Source organism: Microtus ochrogaster, chromosome 6, assembly GCF_000317375.1.
Source record: "Microtus ochrogaster isolate Prairie Vole_2 chromosome 6, MicOch1.0, whole genome shotgun sequence".
Taxonomy (NCBI): Eukaryota; Metazoa; Chordata; class Mammalia; order Rodentia; family Cricetidae; genus Microtus; species Microtus ochrogaster.
In genome coordinates this window covers 29,063,424-29,083,362 of record NC_022013.1, presented here as the reverse complement: position 1 = coordinate 29,083,362, position 19,939 = coordinate 29,063,424, and the positions used below count along the sequence as shown (strand labels likewise).

At 41.6% G+C, this 19,939-nt stretch overlaps 1 protein-coding gene across 1 annotated transcript; it reads right to left on the bottom strand.

Moving 5' to 3' along the window:
* Positions 1–1,347: 1,347 nt before the first annotated feature.
* Atp6v1g3 (ATPase H+ transporting V1 subunit G3) lies at positions 1,348–16,733 on the bottom strand. The gene is made up of 4 exons (XM_026779612.1): positions 16,646–16,733; positions 6,046–6,057; positions 5,673–5,773; positions 1,348–1,521 (listed from the first exon to the last, which is right to left on the bottom strand). Exons 1-4 carry the CDS (start codon positions 16,731–16,733, stop codon positions 1,348–1,350), a joined length of 375 nt encoding a protein of 124 aa, XP_026635413.1.
* Positions 16,734–19,939: the final 3,206 nt, after the last annotated feature.

Here is a 19,939-nt window from a genome sequence, read left to right as displayed (position 1 = left end):
CTTGTCTACATATAGTGTTTGAAGATCCAATGTTAGTGAAAGGAATGCTGCACATCTTAGTTCCAGGACTCAGAAGGCAAACCAGGTCTGCAGAGCAATATAGAGAGAGCTTGTCTAAAATCAAAAGCAAAATGCAGTACTTCCAGCATCCAATATCCTCAGTGGTGTGTATTCAGAAGCCTTCCTGGGAGGGAGCTTTGCAGCAGGTGAAGGGACTGGACCCAGGTGTCACACTTCTAGGGTGATGTCCTGGTGCCATCTTTTCCCAGGCAACTCATAAAATTCTGAGGCTCTAATGGCTATTATGAGAAGGGAATTACCACTTCCTCTACACCTAGAACTAAGGTAACTTATACATTGAACTGACAAAGTACCCAGCTCACAGGGATTCAGCTCATTTAATACAGAGATCACGACAAGGGCAAACTAATCCATTATGTTTGAGGTTCACTTCTTTACAAACTAAAAAATTTGTCTAGGTATCTATCTATCTATCTATCTATCTATCTATCTATCTATCTATCTATCTATCATCTATCTATCTATCCATCTATCTATTATGTATACAATATTTTGTCTGTGTGTGTGTCCGCAGGCCAGAAGAGGGCACCAGACCTCATTACAGATGGTTGTGAGCCACCATGTGGTTGCCGGGAATTGAACTCAGGACCTTTTGGAAGAGCAGGCAACACTCTTAACCACTGAGCCATCTCTCCAGCCCCTTGTCCAGGTATCTTATACTATCATATTATCAGTTTTTCAGAATCATCTTTTTTCAAAAATGTGCTTAAAAGAGAATAACATTATGGTACTTGTAGTTAGGTAAATATAACAACAATGGAATCCATTTCTTCTAAGGCGACCTGTAACATTATTTCTTTCTGTCTCTGTTCCCACAAAGATCTTATAAATGGTTTTTTTGAACTAATAATGAGATTTTACGGTTTTTCTTATTGACTGATTAATTAAAGTCTTGGCACATTCATTTTAGATGTCTATAAGGATCACAATTATGTTCTCCTTTTAAAAATCAATAATAGACCATCTCCTAAGCCAACGAAAAGAAGTGTGAAAATACACCTTAAGAAGGCTCTGGTGATTGTTTTCTGCTCAAGTGTCAAAAATCAAGTTCCTCCCTTTCTTAACTTGCTTCATATTAAATGCCAGGCATACCTACTGCCAGGAGAGACGACACAGTGATAATTTATTCTTTAATTTAGTGCCATTCATGAGACATGTGACATGAAAGTTTGTTGGTGTCCAGTAAGCTTCAGGTGCACAATTCCCATCCCTTCATAGTGAGAGAACGCGTCCTCCACACTATCTGCTTGGACGCATGAAGAGCGTTCAGTCGGTGGCTCTGTAGTTCACATGAACTTCTGCTTGCAGGCTGCACACCATGCTCAGCAACTGATTCATCACACTCTCCATACATGCGTTGTAGCTCCTGTTCAGCTCTTTTATCTTCGCTAGTGTTTGCTCTTCTATTTCATCTGATAGGTGGCTCTGAGAGCCCATTATCTATGAGAGCAGAAGATGAGATGTATTTTACCATATGTCGGATGAAAATAGTTGAATTATTTTATAAACGTCATCATATTTTTAATGGTTGTTCTACGGTGTGAGTGTGTGTGTGTGTGTGTGTGTGAGAGAGAGAGAGAGAGAGAGAGAGAGAGAGAGAGAGAGAGAGAGAGAGAGAGAGAGAGAGAATTCTTTCTTCTGGGAACAGACAAGATTACGAAGACCCTGGTTATGGAGGATGAACGTCCCTAAAAACATAGTGGGCTCTGTTCACAGACTGCATTCAGGTTTCTAATCTTTATTATGCCTTGCAATGCTTTTTACATCAAATTGAAAGCATTTGCAATAATTTCCATTATTTAATTTTCTGTTATTTAATTTTCTGAATTCTAATCCTTGAAAGTAGAGTAGAAAGATAGCATTAAACCCATGTTTCCCTGATTTTACAGAGCAAAAATTATATTTTTTTAAGGAAGATGTAGACAAAACATGTTGCCTAAGGTAATTCACACAAAGCTATCTATGCTATATGTAGAATACCAAGTATAAAATTGAAAATTTTAGCATGAACTGGTTTATTTCAGCTTAAAATATGCTTGTTTATTTAGTCACCTTTAAATTTTAGACACACTGAAATATTATTGATTGCTATTTATTTATTGGTGTTTCCTTTCATTTTTCATTCCCCCCATCCTGTTAGCATCTTCATCAAATCATTATTTATCTAAAATATAATGTAACAAAGAACAGGGTCAATGTGAAGGAAGGGTGCAGCGAAACACTGGGAGAATCATTCTTTCCTAAAAGTTAACGGTTCGCTCATAATTCATCTCTCTAAGCTCAATCTCTCATCCTTGTCTTCCTCTTCTTCTTACTCCTCTACTTCCTTATCTCCCTCCTCTTCTTTTTGGGGATGGCTCTCATGTGACCCACATTTGCCTCAAACTCACCCTGTTGCTGATAATGACCTTGACCTCTTTGTCCTCTGACCTCCTCCTCTCTAGAGCTGGAATTACAGCCCCTGCATCAATATGCTCCACCTGTGGGTTCTTTGGATTGAACACAGGGCTGCATGCATATGATGTAAACACTCTATAACAACTAAGCTACATCCCTGCTTGATCCTTTCTAAACATGGATCCGTTAAGAATTGCTATTGAGGATTTCTGCCTCCTTTCTGTTTTAGAAGCTGTGCATTTGATGCAACCTTAGGTATGCATCAGTGACTTCTGTTGCAGAGTTCTTAGGTCACTTTGACTTTAGAGTCTAGAACCTTTCTGGTTCCTGTGCTTGGCATGAAACACAACCCCAGCTGCTGGGTTCAAGTTCTTCTCTGTTTATATTCTAGACACCAGGCGAATAAATCGAAGCGCGTGGTTTTGAGAAGCTACAGCCCCTGAGAACCAAGACAACCTTACCTAAAAGGGATGAGGATATCAGAGTGTGTACAAAGTACATGAGTCAATTCCATGGTTAAAAATATTTGAGAACTACTTAACAGAACAGTTCCACAACATGCATATTTTAAATTCTAAATCCAGTGTGGGAGTCTACAAAATGAAACAAAGATTTGATTAAAAGTCTTGTGTGGTAAAAAAAAAAAATGAAAGGAAAATACTTGTCAAACTATTGCCTATGCGCAGTACATATTACTCAAGTGAGAGCCTCCCCAGGTATTGCAAATAACTCAGTTCCCCTGTTCTGGAGCTCACATTGCCCAAAGCCTGAGCATTTGGGGGCATTTTATAAAAACGGAAGTTGGACATTCCATAGCATGCCTTGATACATGTAGGCTGAGAGTGTTGTTACTGACCTTCTGTGTGCCCATTTTCAAACCTTTCTGATAGCCTTGCATTGATGCTGGTGTTAAGAGTGTTCAACACTTGATACTTTCCTCTGTAATTTAAATATTCCAGGTGAAGGAGTAGAACAAGGCACTGACCCCAGGGGACCATGCCAAGGAAGATCTGCAATGATGGGTTTCTACGACGCTTGACTTAGCACTGGCTCTAGCTACTTCTGTATGTGTGCCTTTGATCACTGGACTGTAAACTGGCTTGGGTGATGAGGAGTTTTGATTATTGTCCAAAGCAGAGCGCAAACTTCCAGTTGGGGTTACATGGAATTGACTCCTTCCCAGGAAAAGAGACTCAACGAGCTTCAAACCAAGCACTTTCTAAATTTATAGTCAGTTTTGTTTTTTCTTAACAATGAGGTGTAGCGGTCATTTTGGGAGCACCTACAGAAGACAACCAAAGCTGGCTGTAGTTGGCGAAGGCCATCCTCTGTTCTAGTGTGTCATTCTTATGACGGGCTTAGCTAGCAAGGATAAGGACACAGGGAAATGCTTACAGATTTGTTAGTTCAGTGAGAGTCTATTGAATATCCACTATGCAGCAGTAGTAGGAAATCAAGGGAAGCAAAAGAACACAACAAAGAATCCACAATTTCTTAGACTTATGGTTGAGAAAGAATGGGGGACAACCACAATAAGTGCAAATATATAATATATCATACAGCGATGAATGCTATGGAAAATAAATCAAAGAAAAATTGTTTTACATTATTTTTAAAAGAGCTTTTTAGATAGAGTGTAAGGAAAAGAGGCTAACATTGACCATAGATAAAGAAAAATGATAATGCCAAAACAGAAGAGGGCTATGAAGCCCAAGAATAGAATGAATTAGGGCCCCGCAGAATTGGGATTCTTTGTTTCCCTGGGAAGAAAAAAGTCAGTACAATTAGAAAAGAAAAGTTTAAAAATATACAGAGAATATAAGAACCAATCACGAGGGCTATATTTACATGTATGGTTAAGAAAGAATTTAGAATTTTGTTTTCTAAACACTGACAGGAAAAATTAATTTTTCTGACTGATCCCACTGTATGCAAAGATGTATATGTGTGTGAGCATGCGTGTGTGCGTGTGCTGAGAATTGAGCTCAAGGCCTAACTCCTGCTAGGAAAGCACTCTAAGAATATAGCTAAGTATATTCTTAGACTAACAAGGAAAATTATTTGAACAAAAACTTATTGAGAAAAGATTTTTAAAATTTTGACAATTGTGTTCAATTTTTGAATCTCTGAGTTTTTATGTATTTCTGATTGTACTAAAAATAGCTGTAAGTGAATTTTAAACTTTTGTGCTTCATTTTGTAGTGGCAGCCTTCTGAATAATATTATATTTATATTTTAATGGGGCAAAGTGTATTACATAAACTTAGCTTTGATAAATAGAGCTTAATGCTTTTTTTTTAGATCTATTTGCAACATGACATGGTGGCCTTTCTGAAAATATCGTGCTCTTATTTTTTTATTATTTTATTGTTATTTACTTATATGTGTATGTGTATATACATGCAGAGGCCAGAACAATGTGTTGGATCTCCTGGAGCTGAAGTTGCCAGTGGTTTGAACTGCCAGATATGAATGCTGGGAATTGAAGCCAGGCCCTCTGGAAGGGCAGGAAGAATCTTGAATATTGAGCCATCTCTCCAGTCCCATCATGCACTTACCTTTTACTACAAACTTCATACACTTAAAAAAACAACAGTATTTTTTTAAAGCCAGGCTTTTTTGTATTTAAATGAAAAATTGCTGAATTATTGCATCTGCTTGCAAGGAATAATGAGAAAATCCCAGGGGCTTTCTTAGCTTTTGAAACAGGGTCAGGATACTGTGAGCTCCAGCCTCTTACTCTCATCTCCTGAGACTGGAATTAACCAGTTGTGTGCTGCACCAGAGAGCTAGGGTGGGTATTTACATGTATCTGCTGAAGGAGAGCTGACCTAACAAATTCATTCTGCGTCTTAGCCTGAACATCAGTCACAGACCCTGTTATTTAAAATCAATCCACAAAACATGCATTCCTGAGGTAAGAATACTTCAACTGATCCTTTCAGATGTCTATTTGATGATATGAACGTGAATACCCATCATACATCAGACAAGCCGAGTGCCCTTCTTATATGTCAAAAAATGTGTGATAGAGAAATTAGTAACTCATTTCTTTAAGATTTGCTTCTATGTTCAACCTCGGCTAGACTGTGTCCACTTAATCCCTGCAGATTGTTCTAGTCTTCTGCCTCAATCCTTACATGCAGGAACTCCTGATCCAAGCACTGGGACGTCAGCACTGGCCGCTTGCTCACCTTGGACTGCTTTACGCGGAACTCCTTCTCCAGCTGCAGTCTGTACTGGTCAGTCTCGGCCACAGCTTCTTCCTTAGCTTGTCTCAGTCGCCTCCCCTTCCCTGAGAATCCACAGCAGCAGAAGCAACAGATTTCCTTTTTACCACTTACAGCAGTGCAAATGATGGAAAAACATTCTTTTTTCTTTTGACACAAGGTCTCACTATGTAGTCCTAGCTGGCCTGGGACTTGCTTTGTAGACCAGAATGGCCTCAAACTCACAAAGATCTGCCTTCCTCTGCCACCTGAGTGTTGGGATTACAGGTGTGCACCACCACCCCAAAAGCATTCAGCTCAGAGCTAGCACTGCTCTTGTAGGACATCGCCCAGCTACCATTTCTAGTGGCTCAGACCCGCCTGTCACTCTGTGAGTGTGCACATCATGTGCACAGGCATACACACATTAATGCATTGTAAAAATAATAAAATAAATATTTGGGCTGGAGATATAGCTTAACCATTAAATATAATTTATCTTCCAAAGAATAGTAATTTTGCTCCCAGCAAATGACTTTTATTTTATAGCACATTGATGAATCCCTGCTCATATATATATATATATATATATATATATATATACACATATATATATCCCATATTTATATATTGATGAATCCCCTCTCATATATATATATCCCATATTTATATACTCCCCCATATATATATTTCTACTATGTCCAACCTCATTAAAATAATATTCATTTTTTTCTTTTCTTTCCATCAACTGGGTCCTTTAGAGCAACGCGTAACAACTTTCTTTCACACTTAGGTGTCACTTACATGTTAAAATAAATGATCTACCCATAGACTCACAGTAGTAACAGCCAGGGAACAGCTTTCGGCTGCCACTTATTCAAAAAAGACATGATTTGGTCCGTTTTTTCTGTCCTGACTGGTTGCCAGGCATCCTTCAGTCCACACCAACTGGATTCTATTTAGTGCTGGCAGTCCTCCAAAATCGCCGCAGACTGCAGCTCAGACTCTATCAAATGACTTTCAATTTTTAAGGCATTTTATTGGGATTTTTTTCTTTCCCGTTTGCTGCTCTAGAATGTCTGATTAAGCCCCACAACACATCAAAGTAGTTTTTCTTATAGTACCTTTCTCTGAGAGGGACTTGAAAGAGGCTGTAAAACCAATTGTTTTTAATGGTTGGGAGATTTAGCTAAGTACCCCCTTTCTTTTTATTAAGAGCAAAGGTGTAAGCCTTAAGCCACAAGACAAGGTAAGATGAAAGTCGTAAACAAACACAATGGTCGGCATCATTAGTCGAGCACAAGAGGTACCTTTGAGGACAGTCTGATCATAATGGTTGCTGTGTCCCCAACAGCCTCCACTTGCTAGGGGAAAGGCATAAATACTCTATAGCATTGAAACTTTAAAGATAAACTCTGAACCTTATTATTTCTTCTCCTGCAATCTATTGCCATTCAGTGTCATTTAAGGCACTGTATTCTTGACTTATTTGAACTGTTTATGTTCTGATCAAGTCTCAAGTTTAAGCTACAAATTTTGTTAAGTGTGAAACTGTACAGAGTTCGAACTAGATAAGTAATTCTCACTAAGCAGCAAGAAGGGATTTAAAGCATTTTAAATTATCATTATTACTATTATTACATGTGTGTGTGTGTGTGTGTGTGTGTGTGTGTGTGTGTACGTAAGTGGATATGACAGTGTTTGCTCATGCCAAGACAAGTGTGGACATCAGAAGACCACTCACTCTGCAGAGTGCGTTCTTTCCTTACATCTTTCTGTGGGCTCAAACTCAAATCCAGTCCTCCATGTAAGAGCCTTTACCTCTTGAATTGCCTCACTGGAACAACAAGCAGAAAATGTCTTGATATAAACATTTATCTGTCACCTGTATCTTTGTAGCATTTGTGCCAGGTGCAGATTGCTTCTAAATTTCTCTCCTGGCTGGGCACGAGTTGTTTCAGTAGTCACTGAAAATGTGTTTAGGATAAAGACAGATTCAGTTGGGTGGGACTAGGTAACGCTTGTTCAGAATAGATGATTAGCTTTATATTCGCTTTCTTGAAAGACAAAGTCTGATGGAACCTACCACTGTCATGATGCTTTAAAGCTTAATGCAACACTAACAGCAAGGCTTTCCTTCTGCCTATGTACTTAATGCTTGCTGCCAGTTGTATACTCAGATGCTTCAGGACATTGTGGCTCTATGTATTTCATGGCAATAAACACACCCTATTCACAGAGGTTCTCTTGTCACATCTTGTCATTAACATCAAGACAAAAACACAAAATACCTTGGTATTTTCTTAGTGATAATGACTTGTATACATAGTTACCTCACAAAATGAATGGGGTAAAACATCTTTTTTTTCCCCATCTTAATCCCATAGAAAAGACTGATTTCAAAGTTATGACTCTAGTACATTTTTTTTAAAAAAAATATAACAAAAGGAAAGGCTGTGTGTGCCCTACCCCTGAGCATAATCCAGCACTGCCCTAAGAGGTTCCACCACACAGTGACAAGCTTGGAGCCTGTCTGTGATTCCTCTGTCATGGCACCAGTCACCTGCTGGTTCTCATTCAATTACAGAGGAGAGCCGCGGGAAATCACTGCTGGCGCAGCAATTTTCTGGGTAGCCTCAGCAGCTGCCGCTGTGTGAGAGCCTGCACATGCTATTCCTGATTTAACCCGGTGGAAGAAATGGAAGCCTAAAGCCGATGGTTTTGTTAGAGGTGAAGCGAAATGCATGCATCAAATCCACTCATATTAACTTCTAGCTCAAGTCTCTCTGTGCATGGGAAGAGTGCCAACATCTGAAAATATGCCGATTTCTTAAACATTAAAACAAAGTTACTGCGAACCAAAAGAAGTTCATATTGGTTTTTATTCCCAATATATTCTGTATCAACCATAGGGGTGACTACATGGGGTAATCTGGATTTTTATGTAACAGTTGATTTTATGTACTCATAATACTTATAAGGATATGTGGACTTATAAAGCCAAGAGTTCTGGTTTTGGGTTTAGAAAATGTATTCTTTGTATTCATCATGATTTTAAGTAATATTTAAAAAGATACTACAGAGTAGTTCCAGAAGGGATGGATTTCCTTTAGTCTCCCATTATTTGTTCAGTGATTCTTGACTACCTCCTCTATAAATAGGCAGAAAGCCAGACACAGAGAACGAACAAGTGCATATCTCATGTAGTCCTTGCCTGGAAAAGGTGGTATTAATTCAAGATAGTCTGAAAATATGTACATCCTGCCCCAGCTTCCAAGAAGAGCATTCTTAAATAATATACAAGATCCTACTAGGAAAAATAATGACACATAGACATTATTTTTATCTGCTCTGCAAAAACTGAAAAATCAGATTTAAAGAGCGAAACTTCTAACCTTCAGCTTATGGAACACAGGGACTTATCTCTAACCTCACTCCATCATCCTGTATCTTTAGGCTCACCTGAATCAGTCAGGGGTCTAAAAAGACAGCTCCATCATGGGCTACAAGAAGATTGTTGGGAGAGCTTCAGAATAACTGTGGAGGGACCCTGGGCAGCTGTAAGGATGGACAGGCAATTGGGAACTAGAAATATGGGAGTTGGAAAAGAACAAAAGGGCAGTTGTAAGATAATTTGAGAGACATTGTAAATAACTTCACCTGAATAAAGTCAGTCAATTTTACATGTATGACCTGCTATGCACACAAATCTGGTCTGCATTTAATCGATTATTACTTAGAGGTCATCTGTAATGCCCTTTTCTGAAGCAGAAAAGGGAGGTTAGAAGTATTTGGAGTGATCTTCCGATGTTTGGGGAAAGAATAAAAAAGAATTAACCTGGGCTAGTTAAAAGTGGTTTGGGGTAGGAGATGGAAGGCAATGCTCAGAGGCAGACTCCTTAGTGGCAGGCCTAGGGCGGGCCTAGAGCAGGCCAACGGACTGTGTGTCCTCTGATCCAAATAAGAGCAAGAACGGAAGGCACCAAGCCAACTCTCTGCTGCTTGGACTGTTATTTTCTGTAAGAGGAAACTGGGGTTTCTTTTTATCAGCTTAGCAAGAAATAAGAATTACATAGTGGGTATCATACAAAAGACAGCACAAAAGGAATTGAAACTATGAGCCAGTCACTTAGAATTTCTGAGTGTCTGCTCTCATCCAGACAGAAGTAATCATCTACTACATAGAGCCATCTTGGATGTTAGCAAATAATATTAAGGAAGTGCTAAGCAAACTGCAGCAGTGTAATGGTTCTGACTACTTTTAGTAAGACACACTGATGTGAGGACAGGTCCTAGGATGTCACAGGGAGCCTTCTGAAGGTGTCCCTGAGGATATCCAAGGACTGATAATCAGAATACAGTTGGACAGCAAAGTCTGCATCTCTGGAGGATAGAGTAGAAGGGAAGATTTGCATGTCAGTCATACCCGTGTTTGTTTGTGCTAGTTGAGGCAATAATATTCGGGCTGAAATCAAAGGAGAGTATATGGGGTGAAAAGAGGGCTATGGTTTTTTTTTTTTTTTTTTTTTTTTTTGTTGGTTGGTTAGTGTTTTGAGGCAGGGTTTCTCTGTGTAGCTTTGGTGTCTGTCCTGTAGTTCTTGTAGACCAGGCTGGCTTCAGACTCACAGAGGTCTACCTACCTCTGCCTCCAGGCTGTTGGGCTTAACGGTGTGTACCACCACCGCCTGGCTAGGGCTATGGTTTTAAAGTGAGGAAATACCAACATTTAATCTTCAAATCATGGCATATGGTAGATAAGTAAGGAAAAAAGAAAAGAGAAGGTTAGGACTAACAGTGTACACACTGTAGGGAATTGGAGTGAGTCACCCGGTCAATCGGTGTTGCTGAATATCTAGGGTGTCGTGCACTAGTCTAGATCTTCAGGTAAAGCAGTGGTAGGTCCAAACCTTGTTGTCAGTCTGTGTTCTAAGGGCAGTCCAGGAGACAGAGATGTACATAACAATATGTACATAACATGACAGCACTGTTGAGCATAAGGAGAGTAAAGGAACCTAAGGGTAGAGAGAAATTGTGACAGGTTGCAGTTAATATAGATGAGGTTTCATGGATGAAATGGCAAGTGAGCATAGGGATAAGACAAATGGTTACCTAAGGAAAAGCCTCATCTTTGTAGAAGGGACACCAGCACAATGGGTCCTGAGGTAGGTATGTAGGAAGTCTGATGTGCTAAGGAAGAGTTATTCTACCTAGAAAAACATTCTTGGTTTGGGGGTCTCATTAGTTTGATAATAAACCCTTCTTGCTTTAAAGAATGCTATTATTTTTCACGATTGTTAAAAAACAATGAAAAATAGACAAGTCATCAAGAAGAGAAACAAAACAAAACAAAGAACAACACCATCTTTGGTGACCATGATCGCTACCAAGGCTGCATCTGATTCTTTCTGTTAGCATCTATGGTCCTCGATGTCTCAATGTTCTTTTGGTTGTATTTTCTGCTTTAAAATTATTAAGAAAACTGCATAAATATTGGATTAAATATAAACAAATGCTGTGACTAGACACTAATGTTTTGTAGCTTTATATGACCCACTCAAAGCTGGGAGAGCACAATACACTCAACAAATACTCTTTTAGAAGGTGAACTATAAAGCAAGGAGCCATATTTACAGGCCTGCAAAGTATAGAAGACAGGACCATGAAATTTTATATAAGGTTTTTATTTTATTATTTTATTAAAAGTCATGTAATCACGAACCAAAATACCTAACTGCAGAGTGAAGATTTTATTTTATTTTATTTTTTGGTTTTTCAAGACAGGGTTTCTCTGTGGCTTTGGAGCAAGATTTTATTTTTTTAAAAAAGGAGCTTGTTCAAATAACCTGATTCTCTTCAGATTTGGAAACAAATGAGTGATTTGTTGCCTTCCAAGCACTGACCGGTGACAGACCCACAAGAACAACACCGAAGAACCGTGTGAGCTGATATTGGCTAAGGCGAAAGCAGGGCTGTTTCCTGGGTATGGTTTTCATCAAAATGATTCAGTGGTAAACACAGAGGCCAGAAGATCCCGCTCATGAAGATCAGCACCTTGATGCTCTTATTAAGGCAATCCTGCTTACTCTTTGGAGGAATAAAAATGAAATATCAGCTCATTTGTGCTGGCACAGTTACTCAGGACCACGTCACGAGGTGGTATTGTTCACGGAACTATTCTGAGACAGAGGAAGTGGGCACAGTCAGGTGAGTGGGTGACCTGCTGGGGGCTATGAAGACATTCAGAAGCAGAAGTTGTATTTGTAACAGGCAGGGCAGCTCCAGGAAGGAAGGACCGAGCTTGGGAGAGAGCCAGGGGGTGTGTCCTTCACTCATTCTAACCGTCTGTAGCTCCAGGGAAGTTTTCAACTTCTTGCTTGTTCAGGATTTCTCATATCCTGATGTGAATATTTAAATTATCGTAGTTTTTGGTGTGCATCCTATGATGCAGTTTATACTTTTAACGGAGAACACTACCCATTCTCTATAGCTTAAAAAGAAGGTGACTGAAGTGTTTGAAATGCTATAAGATGGTTTAAACATACAGGCTCCTTGGGTGATGTTGAGCTTCACACATGTGAACATTTCAAAAGAACCACCCCCACATGGAACTCTGAAGATTCTCATTTGCAAGAGAGAAAACCTCACCAAACACCATGTAATTCAGAGAAGGACCAGTCTCCTGCACTCATGTTAATGCTGATACCCTGAATTTTTAATTTAATTCTGAGTGAAGCAAGCCTTAGCTCAGTACCCAGATCTGGACCTCCTGGGCAAATCTATGAGATCCCCTTGTAAAAGGGTAGCTTGTCTTGGAGCAGCCATACCGCTTCTGTTTTTTTTTTAATTTTTTATTTTTTTTTAAATTTATTTATTTATTAAGGATTTCTGCCTCCTCCCCGCCACCGCCTCCCATTTCCCTCCCCCTCCCCCGATCAAGTCCCTCTCCCTCATCAGCTTGAAGAGCAATCAGGGTTCCCTGACCTGTGGGAAGTCCAAGGACCGCCCACCTCCATCCAGGTTTAGTAAGTTGAGCATCCAAACTGCCTAGGCTCCCCCAAAGCCAGTATGTGCAGTAGGATCAGAAACCCATTGCCATTGTTCTTGAGTTCTCAGTAGTCCTCATTGTCTGCTATGTAAGTCCGGCTTTATCCCAGGCTTTTTCAGACCCAGGCTAGCTGGTCTTGGTGAATTCCCGAAAGATCATCCCCATTGTCTCAGTGTGTGGGTGTACCCCTCGCGGTCCTGAGTTACTTGCTCGTGCTCCCCCTCCTTCTGCTCCTGATTGGTTTTGATTAATGAAGAACAACATATAGAGAGAACGCTGACTCCACGTACAACAAAGTACAGTAAGCCTGTCAGTCCCTTGACAAATGACACGATGCTTCGCAGGTGAGAATGTGTGGGGGCCTTACTGCTGGGAATATCACTTTAAGGTGTGTTACTTTTGAGGATGTTGCGTTTGATTAGCTCTGTGAAGCTGTGATACTGTGTCTGTCTTGAGCACCTGATGATCTTCTCAAGATCTAAATGGCCAATAGCGAGGCAGGAGAAAGGACAGGCAGGGCTGGCAGGCAGAGAGAATGCTGGGGAGGAGAAAACTGGGAGAACGGGTTTGGAGAGGGAGCCGAGAAGGAGGAGGGCATAAGGTGCCAGCCATCCAGCAGCACAGCATCTATAGAGTAAGAGTAAGATTCACAGAAGAGAAAAGGAAGAGCCCAGAGCCAAAAGGTAGACAGGATAATTTAAATTAAGAAAAGCTGGCAAGAAATAAGCTAAGCTAACGTCATGGTTATAACTAAGAATAAGCCTCCACGTGTGTTTCATTTGGGAGCTGGGTGGCGGGCTCCTCAAAAGAGTCCAAAGAACATAATCACATCATATTATCACTACACCTTACGACTGGGTATTAAGAAGAGTAATACCATATTTTCAGTGTACAGTCAGTCACACACAGATTTTTCTTCTTCAAATATTTTGGTTACTAGTCAGATTATAGAGACAAATTTAGCCTTAAAATGTCTATTATTTTTAACGACTGAAGCTCAGAGATTCGCTCGAGTGGATGGATTTTCTTCTCTGTTGCCTCATAACCAGGCTTTTCCACCTGGTCTGCAGCCCCACCTGCTCTCCTCAGACCATCTCTGGTCAGCAGTGAGGGCCCTGAGAGCTGGCTGCTACAGGCCTCACCAACTTTGGGAGAATCCCTGCTGGTGCATAATTTCCACTGTCCTTTATCTGTCCCCCCAAGTGTTCATGCGCTCTGTTAGGTGTCAGCTCTGCTTGGATCTCAGGCAGCCCTCCTTGATGGACTAGGTAAGATTTTTCCAGTATAACATACACACCACCACCTCTTTGCTCTTGGGTTTTCCTGAAACAGCAAACTATGCTAATTACTTTTTTTTGTAGAAGGGTCTGTATTTCCCTCTTCCTCCCTCTCTCCTTCCCTCCCTCGTCTCTGTTACAGTCTCGTAAGTGGTTACTCACCCACCTCACTGACGTAACTTCCCGAGATTCTGGCTTTCGAATAAATGGATTTAAGAAACAGAAGGTGATCTATTATCACCCTTACCCCAAATTTCTATTTTTCCTATACATCACATTTTCAGATGAACAATTTTATGGAAACAAAAGAAGTCCATGTGTTTGTTAATATGGTGGCTATATGTGTCTGTTGATCCTTTGCCTCATTGGAATCGGCATTCACTTAGCATTTAGCTCACCAAGCCGTTCAATAAGGAAGAATGCAAGTCTATTCATGAGCCTACATCAGCAGGGCTTAGAACTAGTGAGCACCACAAACACTCTCAGACAACTGGAGGGGTTGAGAGGAGGATCAACATACCATGTGTATAAAGTGGCATTTCTCTTTGCCACAGATCACGTAAAAACTGAGTAAGGTGGGTATTGCTGTCCGGAAACTGCCACCTGCTGACAGAGAGAGGGAAAACCATGTTGGGTGCAAACTGACCCCAGGCCTCTTCCTGACACAAAGAGGACACACTGACACACCCTACAAATCTTAGCTCACCAGCGCTGAGGGCCAGAACGTTTTTCAAATGTTTTAAAAATTGAGCTATTTACTATTCTAGGCTGATTAGTTCATTATTATTAATTATTAGCTGATTATTGGCTCAGATATTCATAAGCTAAGAGATAGTATATAAAATAAATCTGTGTATACACACAGAGAGAGATATACGAAGCTGTCAGGTAATAAAATGTTTGGAGCACAGATAATAAAATATCTATTTTAATATGATTTCTGAGAAGTAGTTACCCAAGGTCAGCATGTTCACTGTGGAAAGAGAAGGAAGTTGGGCTTTATCTATCTTCATTATGAATTCAAAGGCACAATGCCCTCAGTGGCGCTCACCCATAAGCAACTTGCATAATTAGTCACATTTCTTCTTTAAACACTTTTAATAGAGAGTGAGGTGGCTAGATTTATTGGAATCACAGAAAAATATTGGTCAGGCATGTGCCCAGTACATCCTTGAAGCATAGACAACATAACCTTTGTATCTTATAATATTTTGATTTCCCCAGTGTTTTAAATGTGAGTAGAGTAATTTGAATTTAGGACATGAGAATTTTCTCGACTGCTTAACTTGGTAGGTTCTAGACCGTTTGGCTTTCTGCAGAATTACTGCATTCATGCCATCTTGTGATTACAAGCATGGTTTTGTCATAGGAAAAGGATGTAGAGATGTCAGCAATGGTTTCACAGCACTTCCTCCTTCCCTGCCTTTGCTGTCAACCCCACTAGAGTCTTCACTTCAGTGGTTAGGGGTCACGTGGGTGAGTGTTCAGAAACCAGTTCACCCTAAGGACGGGAAATGGCTTTACTGCCACTGTTCATATCGGAGGATCGAACCAACACTGCCTACCTGCTTCCTTTCTGTCTTCCAGAAAGTTCCATAAGCAACATTTTAGAGACATAGTATCTCCCTCTGCATCAGATTTTGAATCTATTTGCAGACACAGCAGGAAAATTCATGATGAAGATGAATGGCTCTTCAGATTGTTATACATTATATAGCAAATAATATTAGCTAAAATCCTGGAAAAACATAAATCTTGACTGAGGGAACCAGGGTTCAGGAAGTAGGTCTTGTAGAAAAATTATGCAGACTTTCAGTTCTGCATCATTTAGAGATGTCTGCAGACTCGGACCCGAGCCAACCCTTGTCTGTGTGACTCTGAGTATGCTGTAAAATGCCACTTAGTGTCATCTCCTCTCTTTCCACAAAGATTGTTATGAAAGAATAAACAAAATAAAGACAGCATGGCCGCTGACACTATATTCTCAATTTTTAAAATATTGAGCAAATTATAAATCCTAATTTTTTTGCACTCATAAAATAGGAATAATGTTAATGCCCGATAGATACTGTGAAAGTCAATGAGAGGAGAAGGAAAACAACCACACACAGATGTATGATTAAGATGTATAGTAAGAAGGAGAATAAAATAGAAACATATTTAAAAATGTTAGGATGTAAAAGCTACCCGGAGAGGGAGAACAAGCTATTAAAAATTATCCCAATTTAATGAAACTGTAAATGACTGGTAAGAAAGCATCGGCAATTTGCTCTGGTTACTGTCTAGTGATGGACTTGAACTGAAAGTTGCCTGTCTCTTAGTCATTTTCCAGTATTATGCCAACTGAGGTGTGGGGGTGTATGAGAAGATGCAGAGGCAGGGTTAAGTCCACATCCCTAACCTTATTAACCTGGAGTTGTACTCTTATAACATGGCCTTTCAGAAACATCCACACTAACAGAGCCCCATCCCGGGGTGGCAGTGTGGAACAGGGGGCTGGGTGGTCCCTGAGACTGTCTTAAGCTTTCACACGGAAGTGGTGAAGTCACACTTTAAACGCAGGTCTGCCTGAAAAAGAAGCCCACCGTCCTCTCCTTCATCCCTCTGTAGTTTCCAACCAACCCCTCACAGGGGACACTTACTCTTCTTTGCTTCCTCCAGCTTGTCCTTGGCCCTCTTCTCTGCCTGCAGGAGCTGTTGGATCCCCTGAGACTGGCTGGTCATGGTGCCTTGCTCCAAGGAAGGTGACTTCTGTGGAAGCTGGGACACACAGGCCTTTTTATCCTCTAATGGATTACCCCACAACTTGGCTTGTTTTGCCAACAGTGAACACTTAGCTGTCTGTTCCAAACTTGCCTGATTGGACTAGCGAGTTGTGTGCCAAGGTGAGCCCAAGGAGGAATCCAGAAAAACAAGTTAGTCACCCCAAGAAGTTGACAATTCATTTGGTCTCTGACTTCACCTCTGTATAAGCAAGGTAACTCTAATGGGTTGTTCAGTTTACTTACAAAGAAATGAGAGAGACATTTTTCGGTATGCTAGCCCATTATATACCCATAAATACTGAGTTGCTGCTGGAATACCTTTCAGGCTGCAACCTTTCCCCAGCTCCTTGTGTTTGTAATACTTGCCTCAGGCCTTTATCTGTCTCTGCTTGAGGAATTATTTGCTTGAGGAAAACAGATTTTCCTTCTTTGAAAAAGGAAAAATTTCTGGCTTTGTTGGGGGAGCTCTATTCTCCTCTTGTCCTAGGCCTCAGGTGACAGGACAGAAAGAGCAAATGGGGCATATTGTGTGGTTCTCTTGCAATGCTTTGTTGCGGATCTTACTACAGTGTCTAAACCAACAATAAGAGAAATTACACCACACACACTTGAGGCTAATTTAAGCACTGCCTTTTCCATTACTTGGTGTGTATGTATGCTTATGGACAATGCACAATGGTGCCCTCATATTTCATCCAATTCTGTAAAGTAATGGACAAACGAGAAAGCCACTCATGGAAAAGAATGTAATATAATATTTGTATGTATCCCCTACTTTTATTGGAAAGGAGGGGTAAATTTCTTTTTAACTCATAGTATGATCTACAGATTGGCTTTTCATGGCCTTTGGCTTCATAAGTAACACCTGGTCTGTCAGGGTCAATTTCTTTCAATAGGCTCTTGGGTTTGAAAACAAATTTAAAACAAACTGAGAGATAAACCTTTTAATGTTATTTTTTCATTATTGTTACATACATATCCCAATTATTGATTCTTTGGGAATTTTACAACATGTACCCCAGTCCCATTTACTTCCCAGTCACTCTATATCTGCCCCTCACCCCTCTGCAGCATCCTTCCCAAAAGAGACCTCTCTCCCCCAATTAATTAAAATAAACAACAACAACAACAACAAACCAAACAAGAAAACCACTTTCTCCTTGTCTTTCCTGCCTTTCAACACTTCTTCACTGTCCTAGTGGCATTGGGAGCTGTGGTGTCACGCGGTACACCCTTTTGTCTAATCATCGCTGCCCACAGCCCACAACTGTTCATTGAGTCATTGGTCTGATCAGGGCCTCTGGCTTCAGGCACACCATTATCACTGGACCCTCACTGAAACTCCTCACACATCCTGCGGCTGACCTGAGTCATGGAGCTCCTGCAGCTAAGACTGTCTTTCTGAAGGATAGTCCCTTTTCACACTCCAGCAGGTCATAGATGGGGTAGATGCCAGGGTGGGTCAACACAAGGTCCAGGATGTGGTCCTGGGTTGGTCAATCTAGGCCGCGGGGACTGCCCACATCAGGTGAGGCATAGAGTCAGCTTTCCTATGGTCATATCATTGGGGTCAGCTTTCCCACGCCCATGTGACGGTGTGTGACTATATCTCCCAAGTGAGAGGCTCCAGCTCTCCCAGGAGGAGGTGGAGCCAGCTCTCTTGCTGCAGCACTCACGAGCGGTAGAATCGGCTAACCCAGGGCCAGCGAAGAGTGGGGCACAACCCTCAGATTTAACAAGCATGTTTTCTGTGGCTCCCTGTACTAACACACATATGGACATCAACACTAGCAGCAGGAGGGTCACAGATCGAGACATGACTCTCTGCTGTAGCTAAGGACAGACATCACCATGGCCCTGGTGGCACACAGATCAGTATGGCCCCAGGGGTAGCATGGCCCTTGGACACAAAACATGGTCTCAGGTGGCTGACCAGACCCTGTACATGAGCATGGCCTTCAGTGGTTACTGAAATCATGAACATCAACTCAGACCCTGGCTGCTATAGGACCACCGTCGCATACAGGACCGTTGGCAGCAGCCTGGGCCTGGACGTCATCACCATAGCGCCGGGTGGTGGCAAGCAGGCCACTCATATCAGCCTTTACTCACCGCCTTATCTTCTTCAGTTCTGCCACTTTCCACAGCACATGAACCGTTCTGCTGTGGATGCCTGTGGATGCCCTGTGCATGCCCTGTGGATGCCCATGGATGATCGTAGATGCCTGTGGATGCCCTGTGGATGACTGTGGATGCCCTGTGGATGGCCATGGATGCCCGTGGATGCCCATGGATGCCCGTGGATGCCCTGTGGATGCCCATGGATGCCCTGTGGATGCCCATGGATGCCCGTCGATGCCCATGGATCCATGGATGCCCGTGGATGCCCTGTGGATGCCCGTGGATGACCTGTGGATGCCTGTGGATGCCCTGTGGATGACTGTGGATGCCCTATGGATGCCTGTGGATGCCCTGTGGATGACTGTGGATGCCCTGTGGATGACTGTGGCCCTGTGGATGCCTGTGGATGCCCGTGGATGCCCTGTGAATGCCCGTGGATGCCTGTGGATGACTGTGGATGCCCTTTGGATGACTGTGGATGCCCTGTGGATGCCTGTGGATGACTGTGGATGCCCTGTGGATGACTGTGGATGCCCTGTGGATGACTGTGGATGCCCTGTGGATGCCAGTGGATGCCCTGTGGATGCCCGTGGATGACTGTAGATGCTCTGTGGATGCCTGTGGATGACTGTGGATGCCTGTGGATACCTGTGGATGCCTGTGGAATTTTATTGAATATCTTAGCCTTCTAGAGAAAAGGTAACTCACAGGGATTGATGGTAAGTCAGAGGGGTCAGTAGAACAGTTTTCATGTTGTCTGGAAAATGCTATGCATCCCCAAGGATTCCCCAATCCTCAATAAACTCCTCATTGGCCCAACCCTATCCCCTTCCACGTTGCTTTGTTCCATTCTTTGAAGTAAATCTGCATAAACCATAACCTAATTGGGCATGTATCTTAATCAGCTGGAGGTGTCTTCCAGTCTCATATGTAAGAAAGTTCATGATGAACACATAGAAGACACTTAAGAGTTAGTGTCCATGACAACATCATAAATGACTGTCAGAGGAGGTTGGACTCTGACAGGGTAAATAGCAGGGTTGC